At 41.2% G+C, this 20,794-nt stretch overlaps 1 protein-coding gene across 4 annotated transcripts in view; it reads right to left on the bottom strand.

Moving 5' to 3' along the window:
- Positions 1-15,622, bottom strand: part of LOC129843861 (SLIT-ROBO Rho GTPase-activating protein 3-like) — a 63,812-nt gene extending 48,190 nt beyond the window's left edge. For 3 of the 4 annotated variants that reach the window (XM_055912376.1, XM_055912375.1, XM_055912378.1), the window contains exon 1: positions 15,121-15,618. In XM_055912376.1, the coding sequence (XP_055768351.1) occupies positions 15,121-15,187 (67 nt within the window). In that variant the 5' untranslated portion in view covers positions 15,188-15,618. Of the gene's footprint in view, positions 1-15,120 lie in introns of all 4 variants that reach the window. The other variant, XR_008757887.1, reaches the window with a different exon arrangement.
- Between the last annotated feature and the right edge of the window lie 5,172 nt (positions 15,623-20,794).

Raw genomic sequence — 20,794 nt, 5'->3', positions numbered from 1 at the left:
CTATTTTTATGAAATTCACTGAGGATGGACCTCCCCTTTGTTCTCTGAGGAGCCTCCACTGATCTACAACTATGCTCTAAAAGCTGCAGTCTTGTAGGAAAGGTGAATAAATAGCTATATTTTGGTAACATTGACTACTTCAAGCCTGCAGGTATAATGTATTATAATGTGTTGTACAAATTACTTGTCATAAGCATGTATGGCTCGATGTTTCCATCTTAGAATTAAACATGTGCTCTGTTTAGTTTAGTCAGGCATCACTGTAGTTAGATTTTTTTTTTTTAATTGGTAGCTAATGTATTTTGCCAAAATGACTCAGATGTTCCAGAGCACAGTCAGTGAGATGTCAATTAACCCATCTGTTGTTGAATTCTGGGCCAGGTGTTTGTTTTCCTCAATAAAAGCTCAGTGGCTACAGCTCTGGACCCAAATATGAATTACCCCCAGACACCGGTTTAAAACCACAGCGAAATATGAAAAACAAGAAAGAAAGCCTCAGAGGGGGTATACCAAAAAGCAGGATTATGGAGTTAGTCAGCTCACTTTTCTAAATATTCTGATAAAACAGTTTATTTTGTAGAAAGATAAGCTTGAAATGGGCATGGTCTAATTGATTTAACAAACGAAAAGACATTGAATGTCCTTTTTCAAACATAATTTTGAGCTATAGTTTGAGTTAGACTATTTGTTACATTGTATTTTTTTCATTTGGTTTGGTTGGTTCCACATTGTCAAATGTCAAATGAACCAAAATTCTGAAACAAACCACGTGTCCATGCAAGTTATTTGTTTATTGGACAATAACACTAAGGATAAATCAATTTATGATTATCATGAAGCATCAATTGCGTGTCCCAATCTTCATATGTGACTGACCGGCTCGATTCAGTCTTATGCAGCAAAATTTGAAAGTGTTTTTTTTTTTTTTTTCTTTTTTTTTTTTACATTGGATGAAAGTAGAGACTCAGAGCTAGAAAATCGTATATCATCCACTACAGTTGAGGAACAATGGGAAAGTAATTCTGCTTTGAAAGTGTTTATTTTAAAAAATATATATTTTACCCCTTTTTTCGCCCTAATTTCGGGGGATCCAATTGGTAGTAGTTACCTTCGCTTTGGTCTTCCAACATGTGGGAGGACACTGCCCAATAGCCTCTGACTGCGATGTGAATAGGCTATATTCAGTAGCCTATCTCCCCTAATCTGCATAGGATGCACTCATGAATATACATTATAGTAATTTAGCAAAACTGCACAAGAGTCATTTACAGTTGTGAGTGCATACAATTTCGCCAGTTATCAGTTGCCGCCTTCATCCGCCTTTCCAGACGTTTGGGAGATGGGACTCCTGTATCCGCTTGGTCAGCCTTTGAGGACGTGTGGCTTTGTAATTGGATTTGTCCATCTCCTAGACTGGCTGCCAGCCAGGGTTTGAGAGCCCAGTCTACCCTAAAGTTTCCCATAACCCTGGTTGGAGGCCCTAACCGGGTGCTGTCAACCGGAGCCAGCTGAGCCTGAGACTCGCATGGGGCAGGGGCGTCACTGATGTAGCATGCAAGGCAGAGCAACACTACCCGCTAAATGCTAAATGTGCTGCTAGTCACAGAATGTTTCAGAGCTCTCAAGTTATGATTTCATTAAATGTTCACAGTCAAACAACCAATAATAATATGCAACTTTGGTTATTTTCCTGTGTTTGGTCCGGACTGCATTCTCACTGGCAGCGAACCGCACCATGAAAATAATTTAAATCGGACAGAGACCACCCTTTTTGAGCAAACCAAGGTGATTTTTTTGTGTGCAGATAGAACAAACCGAACTAAGGGGTAAACTCACCAGAGTTCCGAAAAGAAACGCAACAAACCATTTTAGTGTGAAAGTCCCTTTAGTTTAGCTTTTTTTAATGAAGCATAAAATCAATAGTTATTTATGGTTGCTTATCAAAGTTAGCCGGCTAACTCATTGATCCTGCTTTGTGCTAAGTTCGTGGATATGTACAGTTGTTGTTTCACATCACACACACAAAGGCGCACAGACACACGCAGTTGGGATTTGTGTGGATATAGTTACATGTATTGTTTTACGCAATGCAGGTGCTACCGCAGCAGGGGTGCTATGGTGTAGATATACAGCTACAGAACAAATGTGCTAACATATACGGAGGAATTTTCCCAATTAGGAGGTGATTTCTATCACAATGGCCATAACCAGTGTCTCTATAAATATATCTATTACTGTAATAGCAGACACCTATTCAGTCAGTTCAGTGTTTGATTCCCCTCTGTAACACTGTCCATTAGGTAGGTAGCAGATGCATTTAGAGCGGGACTGTTGTTATTAGTATTATAATGCACCTCTCCCTCCTCTCTCGCGGGATGTTCCCTGATTCTGGACAGGGTGGGGGGGGGGGGGGCTGAGTGAGTGACACTGTCTCTGGGCTTGTCTCTCTCTCTCTCTGCTGTTATCCACGCGTGGCTGGTCACATGCGTCCTTACACAGGCGCACACTCCGACATCAGTTGGCACAAAGCAAGGCAGTTTCCTGTGAACGCTTGTCTCGGGTGAGCCGTAATTGCTATGGCATGTCTTTACACACCCTTTGGTTGAATTCACAAATGCATCTCTATGTCTCGCTGTAATCCTCCAATGTCTCTATCTCACTCTGTGGAAACAAATGGCTTTAATGAGGGCATCAGCATCCAGCCAGTGACAGGGGCAGAGACGGACAGAGATAGAGGTCGACAGGAGGAAAGGGTGGCGACAGACAGACTGGGCTCAGCTATGATGGCCATAACAATCACCTCACATTGATTTCCTATGTCTAGATGTGTCTCGACACACAATTCTGCCTTAATCTGTAGCTGATTTTTGCAATAAGCGTTGTTGTTATTACCATAGAAGACAAAAGCAGAAGTGCAGAAGGGGAGAGAGAAAAGGGAGAGGGGTGAAAGGATATCACACAGGGTGGGTGGAACATGGGGTGAGGGGGTTGAGGCATTATTACTAGCCTGGTCCAAGATCTCTTTGTGCAGTCTTGCCAACTCCTATGGTAATTGTCACGCCAAACACCACAAGTGTTTACAAGACAGACAAAAAACGGATCTGGAAATCAGGCTACATTATTGCTTACACTGTCATGATCTCATGACAGTGAAAGGTCAAGGCATTTTTTCTTCATGATGAATACTGATTAGCAGAGGGGCGTCAACCAACCCAGACAGTCATGGAATGCAGATCTACTGCAATAAATGTGTTTTACGGTGGAGACAGAGATTAGGAACACAGGCTACACACACACACACACCTTCTCATGTGTCTTCTTCTCCTAGACTGATCAAATGAAATTAAACTGCAATAATGTCTTCCTCTGTGACTGCTGTAAATAATAGGCTAGCATACCTTCGCTTACTAACACATTGCGCACCATACTTCAATGCCACACAGGGACGGACTAGACATCTGGCATTTCAGACAAATGCCAGATAGGCTGGTCCATTTTTAGGCCTGTGGGTCTAACTTGTTTGTTTTTTTGCACACAATTATCATTATCTGGCTAATAATTGTTTATGCATCAAATTAGATCCAACCAAATGAAGCATTTAAGCATAAGACCTAAATGGACGGACTCCAAATGAGTCTAATGACAGAGGGAGGGGAAATGGTCCATGATCCAGGTCAATCAAACCTCATTCAGTGGGTTTTACTTTCCAGTTGAGAAGGAATGGGGGGTAGAAGGGGTAGATGAGGGTGAACAGCAGTGCCTTGCTGCAGTGCATCTAGAGGTTTGTTTAATGGCCTGTGACTGAATTGTAGTCGAGCTGATCCATTGAGATTCTTTCAAACGCATGGAAATATGTGTATGGATGCAAACCAAGGTCAGTTAACAGATTGCAGCTGGGTTCCACTTCAAACACATCAAACTGTTTTCTCAAGTCTGGCTAGTATAGCCAGCTACTATAGGACATGAATATGAAAACAGAATGAGTAATTCAATAAACATTCATGCACAGTGTCAACCATACATACGCTCATACAAAGACATCAGTAGCTATGCACAGAACAAAGAACTGTGGTCTATTCCAGTCTGACCGCTTTACCTGCTGGATAAATCACACTGTATTGTAATGTACTATACTGTATATTAGGGCTCCCGAGTGGCACAGCAGTCTAAGGCACTGCATCTCAGTGCAAGAGGTGTCACTACAGTCCCTGGTTTGAATCTAGGCTGTATCACATCCGGCTCTGATTGGGAGTCCCATAGGGCGGCGCACAATTGGCCCAGCGTCGTCCTGGTTTGGCCGGGGTAGGCCATCATTGTAAATAAGAATTTGACTCGCCTAGTTAAATAAAAGGTTAATAAAAATATCCATCTGGAAATAAAAATGATTGGTAATATTATTCTAATAAATCTACTGTAATAAAATCACCAAGATGCTTCAAGGACTAAAGACATTTTAATACATGTTTTGATCATGAGTAAATTTGATTGTCTGTGTAAAGGATCATGGGCAGGTGTATAAAGGCGGTGGTGCGACTTGTGAACTCTTTTTCATTAACATTTTCACACATGACACCATTAATGGAGGTTAGTTTTGGTTCATTCTGACGCATACCAATAGTTGACACATCCTTCATAGGAAGTGACTAGGTTAATGAGCGGTTGGACAACATACCACAGCCAGTGTCATGACAAGGTAAATAATAATGTCATCAGTCATAACCTGTCAACGCAGTTATTATAGGTTTAAAAGCATTGACTCTTCGTCATGGTTACGGAAAGTTGGTTGGTCCTTCAACACTGTTCAAGTAGTGGTGCTTGACTCCAGGATTTTTGGTGCACCACTCTTGCTCGACGACCAAAACGGATACGTACACACCACCTCATTACTGCAGTCTCCTACTAGGAAGACTACATTTGCATTCCAGAGGACTGACATGAGCATGATGCTGCAAATATCCTCATCAACTTAGCCTTCAGAAGGCCTAATTTTGTTTGTATATAGAAGGTGATCTGTAGGAACTAGAATATTTCAGTGATATTTCCGCTGTGCGCAGCCTTGACAGATCCCATGGGATGATGCCGCGCACTCACAGTCACGTCTAAATGATAATAATAGGCTTAACACTGACAACTCGAGCTTGGCTGCCAAATGTATAGGTGTCCCCATTAATATTTCAATTGATGAAGTGTGATCATAATCATCATTTTAGCGATCCACGGTAGATGTCCCTCCTAATAACAATGCTCCCATCCAGCTGATTTAAGCTGCTGAACTGCATTTAACATGCGTTTATGGATGATAAAGGGAACTTTGCCATTTCCAAAAACTTAATTGATAGCCCGTACTTTAGTGAACTTGCGCGAAACATTGCAAGCCAAGAAATTGAGAGATACAGCATTGCAATAGCCTATACATCTTTTGATTACCGATGCACCGTTCTGACTGTGCCTACCGATGCCTGGCTGTGCCCCTCCCCCCCCCCTCGCTAGCTCTCTCTTTCTTTGCTGTAAAAGTTGTGAGAGTTAGTATTCTCGGAAGTAGCCTAAGGCAACTAGTTTTCTCAATTGCAAAAATACTGAAGCTTGACACCCAGAAATGGGAGTCGACAGGCAAGGAGTCGAGGAATCGATTATTTTGGAGTCGACTCCCCACCACAACCTTTATTTAACTAGTCGGTTAAGAACAAATTCTTATTTACAATGACGGTTTACCTCGGCCAAACCCTCCCCTAACCCGGACGACGCCGGGCCAATTGTGCGCCACCCTATGGTATGTTTAAGTCAAATTCTCCCAAGAAAGTAGCCTGGTTCCAGATCTGTCTCTCCAACTCATACGGTCCATGTTGGAGCCGTGACAATGACCGAAGGAGTTGCCAAGACGGCACAAACAGATCTGAGACCAGGCAACCAAGAAAGAATCTATGTCCAGAAATCTGCTGCAGGCCTGGAAATAGACAGCAATAAAGGGCTGCTGGCTGACTGCACTACAGTAAATGTTGTTTAGTCAGCTACCTACTCAGCACTATTAGACCCCGATGCCAGAGTATAGCCCTTAACTCCCAACTGAACTGATCCCAGACAGCCTTGCAAACGAGCTTAAGCTGTCAGCTTAAAAGCTTTTCCTGAAACTGAGACGTCCTCTCAGCTGTGATGGCCCTATCGCACACACACTGCCGTGAATACACACACACTCACATGCACATACACAGACATGTATGAACGCAGGCATAGACACACATGCATGCACGTGTGCACACACACACACACACACACACACACACACACACACACACACACAAAGAGCCAACCAAGACTTCAGCAGACTACAGCAACATGCTGCAGTGTGTAGCTCCATTTCTCATGAAAAAGCAGTGAGAGCAGCTTCGTTTCTTCATGATGCACTATGGTCACACCCTGCTCCAGGGGGGATAAAAGGGTTTCAGTGTCTTTGCTGCAAGCACAGTCTAAAATGAGTTACAATATTTCAATCCAAGTAGGATAATACACGTGTCTGGCATCTGCTTGACACAGCATCTTACCCTTTAGTTGTGAGCAAAGATCACTGGATTTCTTACTTCAGTACAAGGTACTGACAAAAAGTGTGTGGGATGTTGTTTGTTAGAAACATGTCTAACAGAGGGGCTCCATTGTGGCATGTATCAGACTATTTAGTTGTGGAATTCATCAGCCACTTGTCTTGAGGGCTATATTGCCTGCCTTTTCTATTCTTCTACAAACAGGTTGGAGGGTAGAAGATTCTATATGTGGGCCTGTGCGGCTTGGTTGGTAAGAGCATGGCTATAGCAATGCCAAGGTTGTAAGTTCAATTATTGCAGGGATCACATACACTTACTAAACATGTATGCACTCACTATAATGTAAGTGGCTATGGGTAAAAGTGTATGCTAATTGGCAGGTACGTGATCAAGAGGATGTACTGTACCTTCATCCTCTTAATGTGTCAACTTGGAGAAGCCATCGGTTTTAGCGGAGAGCAGGAGAAAGATCTACAACCAGCTACAATATATTCAACTCTGCTGGGTTGATTTAAGACAGATTATAGGAATGACGGGGGTATGAGGGCTGGCTCAGTCAGTTAGACTGTTGGAAATCGAGATCAAAATGGAGTTAGCTGAAAAACAGAGTATCTCAAATTAGGCACCTAAACCCAGGCTGCAGGATGCGTTCCACGCTGTACGTCTGTCGGTTCTGATACGGTTACTGTACATACACACTCCTCCCTTACTAGTTCTCTCTCAATCTCCTCCATGAGTGTTGGTGGTCCCATCTTCAACAGTCACAGGTTGCGTCCCAAATGTGACCCTAAAGTAGTGCATTATGTAGGGCATAGGGTGCCATTTGGGATGCATTCACATACTGTATTTAGCATCAGCAGAGAGACACTAAAACCATTTCATGGTTCCATAATTCATGCTGACAACATACATTATTTATGGCGTTTCTGAACTGTTTGCCGGGAGAGAGAGAGATTCCCCAGTCAGACCCTCTATAGTTCCAGCACTAACACATTTTTATTTATGAGAGTCTGAAAATTAAAGAAGATGATGTAAAATAAACTTACTCCGGGGCCAAACATTATAGAACGTTATTGATTAAAAAGGACATCCCTGGTTCTTTCACTGTCTCCTCAAGACATCTCGTCGAAAGCTCTCTTCTCATCGCTTCGAGGCAAGTAACACTGAAACATGCATGAGAGCATCAGCTGTTCCAGATGACTGTGTGATCACTCTCTCTGCAGCCGATGTGAGTAAGACCTTTAAACAGGTCAACATTCACAAGACCGCAGGACCAGATGGTTTACCAGGACGTGTACTACGAGCATGCGCTGACCAACTGGCAAGTGTCTTCACTGACATGTTCAGCCTCTCCCTGTCCGAGTCTGTAATACCACCATAGTCCCTGTGCCCAAGAACACTAAGCTAACCTGCCTAAATTACTACCGATCCATAGCACTCACGTAGCCATGAAGTGCTTTGGAAGGCTGGTCATGGCTCACATCAACACCTTAACATTAACCAGAAACCCTAGACCCACTCCAATTTGCATACCACCCCAACAGATCCACAGATGATGCAATCTCTACTGCACTCCACATGGCCCTTTCCCACCTGGACAAAAGGAACACCTACGTGAGAATGCTATTCATTAACTACAGCTCTGCGGTCAACACCATAGTGTCCTCAAAGCTCATCACTAAGCTAAGGACCCTGGGACTAAACACCTCCCTCTGCAACTGGATCCTGGACTTCCTGACAGGCCGCCCCCAGGTGGTGAGGGTAGGTAACAACGCATCCGCCACGCTGATCCTCAACACTGGAGCCCCTCAGGGGTGCGTGCTCAGTCCCCTCCTGTACTTCCTGTTCACTCATGACTGCACGGCCAAGCACGACTCCAACACCATCATTAAGTTTGCCGATGACACAACAGTGGTAGGCCTGATCACCAACAATGAGACAGCCTTTAGGGAGGAGGTCAGAAACATGGCCGTGTGGTGCCAGGACAACCACTTCTCCCTCAACGTGATCAAGACAAAGGAGATGATTGTGGACTACAGGAAAAGGAGGACCGAGCACGCCCCTGTTCGAATCTACGGGGCTGTAGTGGAGCAGGTTGAGAGCTTCAAGTTCCTTGGTGTCCTCATCACCAACAAACTTAACATGGTCCAAACACACTAAGACAGTCGTGAAGAGGGCACGACAAAGCCTATTCCTACTCAGGAGACTGAAAAGATTTGGCATGGGTCCTCTGATCCTCAAAAGTTTCTACAGCTGCACCATCAAGAGCATCCTGACTGGTTGCATCACTGCCTGGTATGGCAACTGCTCGGCCTCCGACCATAAGGCACTACGGAGTAGAGGTCGACCGATTCATCGGAATGGCTGATTAATCAGGGCTGATTTCAAGTTTTCATAACAATCGGTGATCGGCATTTTTGGACACCGATCATGGCCGATTACATTGCACTCCAGGCTGACTACCTGTTATGCGAGTGCAGCAAGGAGCCAAGGTAAGGTGCTAGCTAGCATTAAACTTATAAAAAAACAATCAATATTAACAGAATCACTAGTTAACTACACATGGTTGATGATATTACTAGTTTATCTAGCTTGTCCTGCGTGGCATATAATTGATGCGGTACCTGTTAATTTATCATTGAATCATAGCCTACTTCGCCAAACGAGTGATTTAACAAGCCCATTCACGAAAAAAAATGCCTTTCTTAAAGTCAATACACGAGTATATATTATTAAACCTGCATATTTAGTTAATATTGCCTGCTAACATGAATTTATTTTAACTGGGGAAATTGTGTCACTTCTCTTGCGTTCTGTGCAACAGAGTCAGGGTTCATGCAGCAGTTTGGGCCGCCTGGCTCGTTGCGAACTGTGAAGACTATTTCTTCCTAACAAAGACAGCCAACTTCGCCAAATGGGGGATGATTTAACAAAAGAGCATTTGCAAAAAAAGCACAATCGTTGCACGAATGTACCCAACCATAAACATCAATGCCTTCCTTAAAATCAATACACAGAAGTATATATTTTTAAACCTGCATATTTAGTTAAGAAATTCATGTTAGCAGGCAATATTAAACTAGGGAAATTGTGTCACTTCTCTTGCGTTCATTGTACGCAGAGTCAGGGTATATGCAACTGTTTGGGCCACCTGGCTCGTTGCGAACTAATTTGCCAGAATTTTATGACATAACATTGAAGGTTGTGCAATGTAACAGGAATATTTAGACTTATGGATGCCACCCATTAGATAAAATACGGAACGGTTCCGTATTTCACTGAAAGAATAAACGTTTTATTTTCGAAATGATCGTTTCCGGATTTGACCATATTAATGACCTAAGGCTCGTTATTCTGTGTGTTATTATGTTATAATTAAGTCTATGATTTGATATTTGATAGAGCAGTCTGACTGAGCGATGGTAAGCAGCAGCAGGCTCGTAAGCATTCATTCAAACAGCACTTTCGTGCGTTTGCCAGCAGCTCTTCGCAATGCTCCAAGCATTGCGCTGTTTATGACTTCAAGCCTATCAACTCCCGAGATTAGGCTGGTGTAACCGATGTGAAATGGCTAGCTAGTTAGCGGGGTGCGCGCTAATAGCGTTTCAAACGTCACTCGCTCTGAGACTTGGAGTAGTTGTTCCCCTTGCTCTGCAAGGGCCGCGGCTTTTGTGATGCGATGGGTAACGATGCTTCGAGGGTGGCTGTTTTCGATGTGTTCCTGGTTTGAGCCCAGGTAGGGGCGAGGAGAGGGACGGAAGCTATACTGTTACACTGGCAATACTATAGTGCCTATAAGAACATCCAATAGTCAAAGGGATATGAAATACAAATGGTATAGAGAGAAATAGTCCTATAATTCCTATAATCTATGCATACTCACCTATTATCTATGCATTCTCACCTTAATAACTCTACCTACATGTACATATTACCTCAATTACCTCGACTAACCGGTGCCCCCGCACATTGACTCTGTACCACCTGCATATAGCCTCGCTATTGTTATTTTACTACTGCTGTTTAATTATTTGTTACTTTTATTCTCTATTTTTTACTTAACACTCATTGTTGGTTAAGGTCTACTACACCTGTTGTATTCAGCGCATGTAACAAATAACATTTGAAAAGATGGACTTTGGGTTGTTCCATATGACTTCAATCACTTTCTGACTCTACCCCTTGTGATTTGAACGAACTTTCCATATATGTTTGCCCATGGTAGAAGTGGTCAGAAAGTGACTTTTTGGACCTAAACGCCAAAATATTCAGGAGATAGAGGTGCTCAAGATTGCCCCATGTTGCATACCTTACCCCTTCATGAGACATCTGTCTTCATCACTGGGAAATAGAAACAGTTAAGCTTTCACATTATTTAAAACTTACAAATTGGGTTGTCAAATGAGAAAAAAAGTTTAACAAATTTGTATTTTTTGTTTGTTTAAAGTCAATTATCTAAAAACCTAAACTCAGATGTTTTTCATGATCATATATGTTGTAGAAAAGACCCTATTTTACATAATCTGAGGTGTTTGTCTTGTGCCCACCATCGGTTGAGACAGCATACTCTTGAATACAGGGTGGGTATCATGTTTTTGCTAAAAAATGTATTAACATGTGAATACAATTAAAAAATGTCTACTTTCAAATGGTACCACAAAGATGGTTGGGGTTGCACACATCACAGAATGTTGACTTAAAGCTGCAATATGTAACTTACATGGAAATGTGAGTTATAGATTTGTCAGTCTCATTGAAAGCAAGTCTGAGAAGCAGTAGATCTATTCTATTTCCACAAATTTTATGCTTCCCGTTAATTAAATGTAGTTTTTGCATCTTTTACTTTCGGTTTTGTACACCAGCTTAAAACAATTGAAAATACAATATTTTTAGTTGTGGAAAAGATATTTCACAGCAGTTTAGATGGTACAATGATTCTCTACACCAGGGGTATTGAACTCTTACCCTATGCGGTCCAGAGCCTGCTGGTTTTCTGTTCTACCTGATAATTAATTGCACACACCTGGTGTCTCAGGTCTAAATCAGTCCCTGATTACAGGGAAACAATGAAAAAATGCAATGGAACTGGCTTCGAGGTCCAACGTAGAGTTTGAAGGCTCTCTACACTATACTTGCTTATTTTGTTACATATACTGACTATTCGAACTTCAGCAACCAGGAAATGGTGGAGGGATTTCTGCAGTGCATCTTTAAGTGGGAAAACCCATTGTTATAAATTAAACTGCCAATCCTCCATAAGAAAGTTATTGAAATCCTAGCAATCTATACTGAACAAATGTATAAAAAGCAACATACAACAATTTCAAAGATTTTACTGAATTACAGTTCATATAAGGAAATCAGTCAATTGAAATAAATAAATTAGGCCCTAATCTATGGATTTCACATGACTGTTGATACTGATATGCATCTGTTGGTCACAGATACTGTTTTCTTTTTAAAAGGTAGGGGAGTGGATCAGAAAATCGGTCAGTATCTGCTGTGACCACCATTTGCCTCATACAGTGCAACACATCTCCTTCGCATAGAGTTGATCTGGTTGTTGTTGTGATTGTGGCCTGTGGAATGTTGCCCCAATACTCTTCAATGGCTGTGCAAAAGTTGTTGGATATTGGCGGGAACTGGAACACGCTGTCATACATGTTGATCCAGAGCATCCCAAACATGCTCAATAGGTGACATGTCTGGAGTATGCAGGCGATGGAAGAACTGGGACATTTTCAGCTTCCAGGAATTGTGTACAGATCCTTGCGACATGGGGCAGTGTATTATCATGCTGAAACATGAGGTGATGGCAGCGGATGAATGGCATGACGATGGGCCTCAGGATCTTGTCATGGTATGGCTGTGCATTCAAACTGCCCCCAATAAAATAGAATTGGTTTGTTGTCCATAGCTTATGCCTGCCAATACCATAACCCCACCGCCACCATGGCCACCACTCTGTTCACAACATTGACATCAACAAACCGCTTGCCCATACGACCCTATAAACGTGGTCTGTGGTCGTGAGTCCGGTTGGACATACTGCCAAATTCTCTAACACCCATGTTGGAGGCAGCTTATGGTAGAGAAATTAACATCCAATTCTCTGGCAAAAGCTCGAGTGGACATTCCTGCAGTCAGCATGCCAATTGCATGCTCCTTCAAAACTTGAGACATCTATGGCATTGTGCTGTGTGACAAAACGGCACATTTTGGAGTGGCCTTGTATTGTCCCCAGCACAAGGTGCACCTGTGTAATGATCATTCTGTTGAATCAGCTTCTTGATATACCACAACTGTCAGGTGGATGGATTGTCTTGGCAAAAGAGAAATGCTCACTAACAGGGATGTAAACAAATTTGTGCACAAAATTTGAGAGAAATAAGCTTTTTGTGCTTATAGAAACTTTCAGTGATCTTTTATATCAGCTCATGAAACATGGGACCAACACTTTACATGTTGCGTTTATATTTTTGTACAGTTTAGGTAATACAATAGACATTTGACAGTGGATGGACCAGTGGCCATGTTTCTGATAGTAATTGGAAATTAAATGTTCAATTCAATTTATATTTAAATGGTGTACCAGCTAAAACGCAGTTGTCTGAAGAGAGGTCCATTCTATGAATTATATTTATATGATTGAAATGACACCCACCCTGTACTCTAGAGCATGCTGTGTCTCAACCGATGACGGGCACAACACAAACCTTTTTTTAGATAATTGACGTTAACGGTTAAAAAAATGACCCAAAAAATTATTTTCTAAAAAATTCCAAGATATTTGAGAATATTTTAATAACCCTGTTTATAAACTTTAAATAAAGAGCATCTCTATCTCCTGAATGTTTAGGCATTCAGGTCCAAAAAGTCCCTTTCTGATAATTTCTACCTTGGGCCAACAGGTATAGGTTTTGATTAAATCAAAAGGGGTGCAGTCAGAAAGTGATTGAAATCATATGGAACAACCTCATTATTAGAGGAATTATTCTACTGAAATGACCCTAAAGTGAAAAGGTGGTGATGCATCATCATAATGATCCACCGCATTGGTCAGAGCAGACTGTGATCAGGTCAGAGGTCATGACCTTTAGTCTCTGAGACACTAATGCTGTCTTCATAACTAAGTGGGAAGGTGATATTTACCACATACAACTGGGAAAATTCCACTTCAACGCCCCTCCAACTCGTAATTACTAGTGGGAAACTCATCTGAGTTGAGTTGAGTTTAAGTTTATTTTTACAGGGACAGTGCACATTAATCAACGTTTAATCAATCTATCATCCGAGCTTCTTCTTCTCCCACATGCTGACCTCTGACATCACCTACTTAGGAAATGACCTCATTGCAGCGTTTTTGGCAGTTAAATGTAAAACATTATTTATAAAAAGCAATCTACTAATATGGTTTTGAACACCTTCATTTGTTTATAAGCATCACAGCTGTACTTTTAGTTTATGGTTGACAGGGCTTGTTGACAATTGGCGTTTCTCAACGAGTTCAAAGCACTTGAATGCTTCCAACTGGTATTTACGACGTCACAGCTGGTAATTACCACCGTCCAGCTTGGTTATGAACGCAGCAATCACAACGGCTCCTATCGACCTGGTCTGATTGGTCAAAATACCAGTTAGTGAAAAATTAATCTCAATGTATCACATTCTCTAAAATGAAGACAACCTGGCCTTGGTTTGAGAGACTAGCTATCTGAATGAGCCGTGCTGCTGTCCTTAACCTCTGTCTCACACACGTTATAATCTTTCCCTTGTTAAGGATAAGAATAACTTTAGCCACATATTGTTTAACATGTTAATGCTGCATAATGTGGTGTTATGCATTTCCACTATTCTGTCGGAATGTCTGAAGTATCGTATCCATACATTATGTAGACCTACTCACGTAAAGTGCATTGTGCGGAGATTTTAACCAAATTATGTTGAATAAGAGTTATCTGTTGGAAATGTGTATCTGGCTACTGGGACCTCCTGACCATGTATATTCACAAAAAAAGGCCCAAAATATTCGCATAAGAAATGCTTCTGTTCAAGATAAACTAAAAACATGCTGTTGATGCCATCAATGTCGTTCACTCTCGAATTGCAAGTTATGCAAGTGTCTACTCTAGCGATGGGTCGTTCGCGAAAGAACGGATCTTTTTGAACGGATCTTTTTGGTGAATCACATAAAGAGCCGTTCATTTGGCTCCCTGATTTGCATACTGTTACTGTTTTTTGAGTTGTTTAAAAACGAATATCTGGAAATAAATCTAAATAATTCTCTGAATATGGTGATTCCTCACAGCAGAAACAATAAATAGTAGAGAGAGCACGTCATTCTGGTCCACGTTCATTTTTTGCAGTGCATAGAAAATTCTTAATTCCCTTTTTTTGCAGGCAATATAATACTTTGTTCAGGTAAAAAAGTATTTGAACATGCATATCACGATCTGACATAATCGTAGCCTACTTTTGGGGTTTTAAATGAGAGCTATGCAATTTTTCATGGGTCTAGGTCGATTTTAAAGCATTTTGAATGAAGACCATCAAAACACAAGCAATTAGATTAGGAAATACCAACCTTTCACTTGAGTCTCGTAATCCCCAATAATCTCCTTGTCCTTCTTGACTCTCGTATGAGATGACATGATTCTTTAGGAATAGATGACGGAAACCTATACACCTCGCCTCGCGACACCACAAAGTATCCTAGCCTACAAATCTCTTCGGCAAAAACCGTCAAATGCGTGAAGCAGAGGGCTACATGCGTTTCAGAGATTTCCAGGGTCTCAAAATGCACTTGAGGTTGCACAGCGATGAAAGCGACGTTGAACTGGTTAAAAGTGCAAAACAGATCTGGACAACTCCCCTCTTTCCTCAACATAACATATTTGAATGTCCCAACAACAACAAAACATGAAGAATCCGCATTTACTACATTTGGTAAATTATATGTTTCAGTATAAACACTGCCTTGCAGTGGGGTGCATGAGCAAGAATAGCATCGTGCAATTTTCCATACGCCTTTCCAGCCACCCCTTTTCTTGCGAGGTCTCTGTCTGCTGCAGCAAGAGCTGGATGCAAAAGTGATCTCAGACTCCTCCCACACACCCCTCCCCTCACACACACACTCCCACACTTACACACATGCAAAGGGTCATTACGGTACAGCGGTTATGCACGTGGTGACGAGGCAATTTAGAAGTGTTGCTGATATATGGTGACAGATTTTTAAATGATGAGATTGAAAGAGGCACATCATCGTTAGCACAGACACTGGTGACCTGGAAATGATGGCATAAAATACCTACATTTGCAGGCTGCTTTACCGACCTCAATGCAGCCCTCTGAATACAACCCTCATAACAGAAGAGAGAGCTATAGTGTTGTAGGCTAATTATAATATCAACATTGTTTTAATGTTGGATAATATCTGTATGTTTCATAATTCAACAGCCTTGGCAGTCATAACATAACAAACATTGTCAATGACACAGAATGAATGTTATTATTATTGCTATGACTAAATGGAAAGATTAAAGGTTTTTCTTGTCTCTCTGCTGGAAGGTATTATTCAGCAACCCAAGCATGAGCCTTCAGGGAGAGTCATTGTGGCTGAATGACTCACATTTCTTCGTAGCCTTTATTCTAAAGACAGAGTTTGAAGATTAGATTTACCAGTAAAGCAAGATTACGTTGCACTTTCCCAATTCTGTGTCATCAGGTGTTCTTTTTTTGACCGCTGCTGATTGTCAATACCTCGTGCACAGGATCAAATGTGGATACATGTGTACAGACATGTTTAACACATTTGTATTGTCTGAAGGTTTGTGTCTACTGATAATATGTGGAGTTTGCTGGAATTGTATTCCTGCATGATATAATATCTTACTCCAGGTAAAGGTATTCACAGTAGGCGGTAGGTAGCCTAGCGGTTAGAGCGTTGGGCCAGTAACTGAAAGGTTGCTGGTAAGAAACACAGAAGATGTGCCCTTAAGCAAAGCTTAAGCAAAGCACTTAACCCTAATTGCTCCTGTAAGTCGCTCTGGATAAGAGTGTCTACTAAATAACAATATATATATTTATTTTTTTAAGTCTTATTTTTAATATCATCCAAAATAAACAGTATTGCACTGAAGGGTTTCACAGCAAAATAAAGGATCAGAATGCTACGTTGACAGTGGCACTGTATACTGTATGAACTCATATGGTTCCAGAGTGGTATTTCTAGAAGAGCATTCTTTCAGACACTTGGAACCAGATATTGGCCTGTGGCAGCCATCAACCGGACCTTGAACTTAGCCAAGATGCAAGATGTATCACCATGCATTTGCAAATACCATTTTTGTGACACTTGAAGGAGAATCTTCTCTTTTCCAAACCGGGGGAACCCCCAAACTCTTCTAACTCGACTCTGATCCCAAAGGCATTGCAGTGAAGGAGCCTGGGAAACGATAGCATCATCGCTGTTCACTGAGGCCCAACAAGGTTCCGTTGTCCATTTCCCATTCAGTGGCTGCATCCAAAAGGCAACCTATTCTGTATTTTGTGCATTACAGTACCTTTAACCAAGACCCATAGGACTCTGGTCAAACATAGTGCACTATTGGGATTCGTTTGCCATTTGGGACGCATTCTGAGTAATTCATTCATTCATGGGCCTCTTTGGGAGCAATGCTGGTCAACCTCTACTGTAATAAGTGTTTTAAGACCAGTGACGTAAAAATACTTTCATTTACTACTTAAGTTGTTTTTTAGGGGGTATCTGTACTTTTCTTTACTATTTGTATTTTTAGCAACTTTTACTTTTACTTCCCTTACATTCCAAAAGAAAAGAATGTACTGTTTACTCCATACATTTTCCCTGACACCCAAAAGTAGCTTTTTAACCAATTCAAACACTTATCAAGAGAACATCCCTGGTCATCCCTACTGCCTCTGATCTGGCAGACTCACTAAACATAAATGCTCCGTTTGTAAATGATGTCTCAGTGTTGGAGTGCCCCCCTGGCTATCCGTCAATAAAAAAAATATTTTAAAAATTGGACGGTCTGGTTTGCTTAATATAAGGAAGTTTAAATGATTTATACTTTTACTTTCACTTTTGATACTTAAGTACACATTAGCAATTCCATTTACTTTTGATAATTAAGTATGTTTAAAACAAAATACCTTTAGACTTTTACTCAAGTAGTATTTATGACTCTCCACCAATGAGCTTTGAGAGGGAGGAGACATTTTTTTTTAATTCAAATGAGATTTTTTTAAATTTGTTTCATTGTTTTACATTTAACCTTTATTTAACTAGGCAAGTCACTTAAGAACAAATTTTTATTTACAATGACAGCCTACACCGGTCAAACCCGGACGACGCTGGGCCAGTTGTGTGCCGCTCTATGGGACTCCCAATTACTCCCGGTTGTGATACAGCCTGGATATAGGGAACAATGGAAAGGGAAAGGGAGAGGGGGGTACCTAGTCAGTTGTCCAACTGAATGTATTCAACTGAAATGTGTCTTCCACATTTAACCCAAACACCGCTCTGGATCAGAAAGGTGCGGGGGGCTACCAACATCCACGTCTTCAGCGCCCGGGGAACAGTGGGTTAACTGCCTTGCTCAGGAGCAGACAACAACAAGGACAGATGAAGCAAGGATTTGACAGCTAGTAATTTTTTCAAATACAGCCAGGCTCTGGTAATATGACAACCTTTGACCCCTGAGATGGACCATTAGTGGAGGAGAGACACCCAGGCTTTTAATGACTGACCCTGAACTGACCCCTGGGACAGTAACACAGTGATAGATTAGACAACTGAAACACTGCCAGATAATGAATATAGATCACTTTAGGTTGAAAAACTATGACAATGTCAATGTTTCTTCAAGACACATTACTGTAATTTGTCTCCTTTCTTTTCAGTATGGGGTGGAATCTGTCACGTTTACATTGACTTTACTATAGCACTGATTTGATGCTGATGTAGCCACAGTATTATTGAGATTGTAGTCAATAACTTTTCAATCAAGATTTTGTAGTGATAACTTTATTACTTGGATTTCCTCGTATGAAATATTAAGCTTAGGACACAATGAAAACAATTATAAAACAGCAGATTGCTGAACATTTGTGGGCGTATACATTTTACTAGGTGTATAGTAACCTCATCTTGCTGTGCTATGCTCAGAGTTGAATACTGTCACGCCCTGGCCTTAGTATTATTTGTTTTCTTTATTATTTTAGTTAGGTCAGGGTGTGACATGGGGAATGTTTGTGTTTTATCGGTTTTGGGTGGTTATATGGTAAAGGGGGTGTTGGGTGTAGTGTATGGGTTTGTGTTGAGTGCATGTGTCTAGCTGTGTCTATGTTGGTGTAGTTGTCTAGGAGAGTCTATGGTTACCTGAATGGGTTCCCAATTAGAGACAGCTGATTTCTGTTGTCTCTGATTGGGAGCCATATTTAGGGTAGCCATAGGCTTTCGTTTGATGTGGGAAATTGTCTATGTTATACGTTTGTAGCATGTGTGTGCACTTCGTTCATAGCTTCACGATCGTTTTGTTTAGTGTGTAAGTGTTTTTGTTTCGTTTTGCCTTCGTCATCAAATAAATGAAGATGGCTTATTTTCCTCATGCTGCGTGTTGGTCCGTCTCTCCTCCACACGATCGTGACAAATACTGTGTGCACAATGCACATTATACCAAACACACTACATTGAACAGCAACGGTTCACTGCAGACACAGACACATGTTCTGCTCTTATGAGTCCACCCCTTCCATGACTGCACATAAGCTCATTGAGTACCAGTAGTATTCTTCTTCACTGACAGTGTTACCTCGGAATCTCCACAGGGCCTCTTAGCAAAGTGTAATAATACGTCTCAGTGGCAGCCAGCCTCAAAGTCAACTCGGTTACATTTTAAATAGCTCTCCCTATTGTATTAGTGCTTCATTGACTCGACTATTTGAAGATGTTCCAAAAAGAAGAAGTTCTAAAAATATAACATTTTATAATCCCAGTGTACTTTTTGCAATGTCAGCGTTTGCTGTGGTTGCTCCAAAGAACAAAGGAATGGGGTGTTGTCTTGTGGGAATAGTAGACTATTATATCATCGTATTATCACATGTCTAAGTCCCTGCCTTGCTATAGGTTTAGGCTATCTATGAATCCCTTACTTCCCTCTATATACAGTAGTCTTTATCATGCACACGTTTTTCATCAGCGTATGTAATTGATTTCCTGATATTGATTTGGGGAAATTATTGATGTGGATAAAAAGCAAGTCATTTCACAGTGCCCTACTGTATGTCAGTGCTGTATGTGCTTACATAGCCAGCCATTATCAGTCAGCCCTCTGCTGAGGGGAGAATACACTCACGGAATATGCTTCATGTGGGAACATCTGCATGACAAATGCACCCAGCACACATGCCAGTGGCAGAACATACCACAGTACATACCGCAGTACACACCACAGTACACTCAGCAGAATACAGAACCTCAGCCAAGAAGTCTAAAGAGGATTTCTCCCACTCTATGTAAATATTGTTGGCTTTCACATATTCAAACTCATCTATATGTGTGTTTGAGTTGAGTAGACGTGTCCATGTTTATACTGCTGAGTAGTTAGCAGGATTAGGCCTATATGCAAACAGATATAAATTTGTCACAAACCTGCAAGTGTACTAGGGAAGTGAAACTACAGATGAACCATCTTAATTTGATCACTATTTTGTTTCTTGGAATGTTCCTGCATTGCAGGAAATGCAAACTTGTAGTGTATTCAAGGTTTAAAAAAGCTTTTAACGATTGTCATTTCCACTTTAAAATGTCAGACTTGATTTGTCCTTAAGAAAAATGTATTAACCCCTACAAAAAATGTCCATTATTATTTCACATTCATGTTGCTGCAGGATCATTTTCCTGCTGTAGCAAACTGGCTCAAATTAAGATTCTACACCTGTAGGTACGTTTCTATGGTGAATAGCTGTGGTGGTAAACATTTCTGGGGAAATGTATTATTGCGTAATTTTAACAGTGCTAGTTCCATTTTGTGTGGGATGTCAGTTTAATCAACATGCGTGTGACAAAAATAAACGCCGATGGTTGGTGTGGTGTTCAATGCCAGCTTAATCATCAACAAGGTGTGAACGAAATAAACATCCATTTGTCAAACAGACAGGAAATAACTGACAGGAAACAACTCTGTTGTCAAGACAGTGGAAATCCTTGCTGCAAAGATTGATTGCTGAAAATG

Source organism: Salvelinus fontinalis, chromosome 3, assembly GCF_029448725.1.
Source record: "Salvelinus fontinalis isolate EN_2023a chromosome 3, ASM2944872v1, whole genome shotgun sequence".
Classification (NCBI taxonomy): Eukaryota; Metazoa; Chordata; class Actinopteri; order Salmoniformes; family Salmonidae; genus Salvelinus; species Salvelinus fontinalis.
This window is presented reverse-complemented; position numbering and strand designations above follow the sequence as displayed.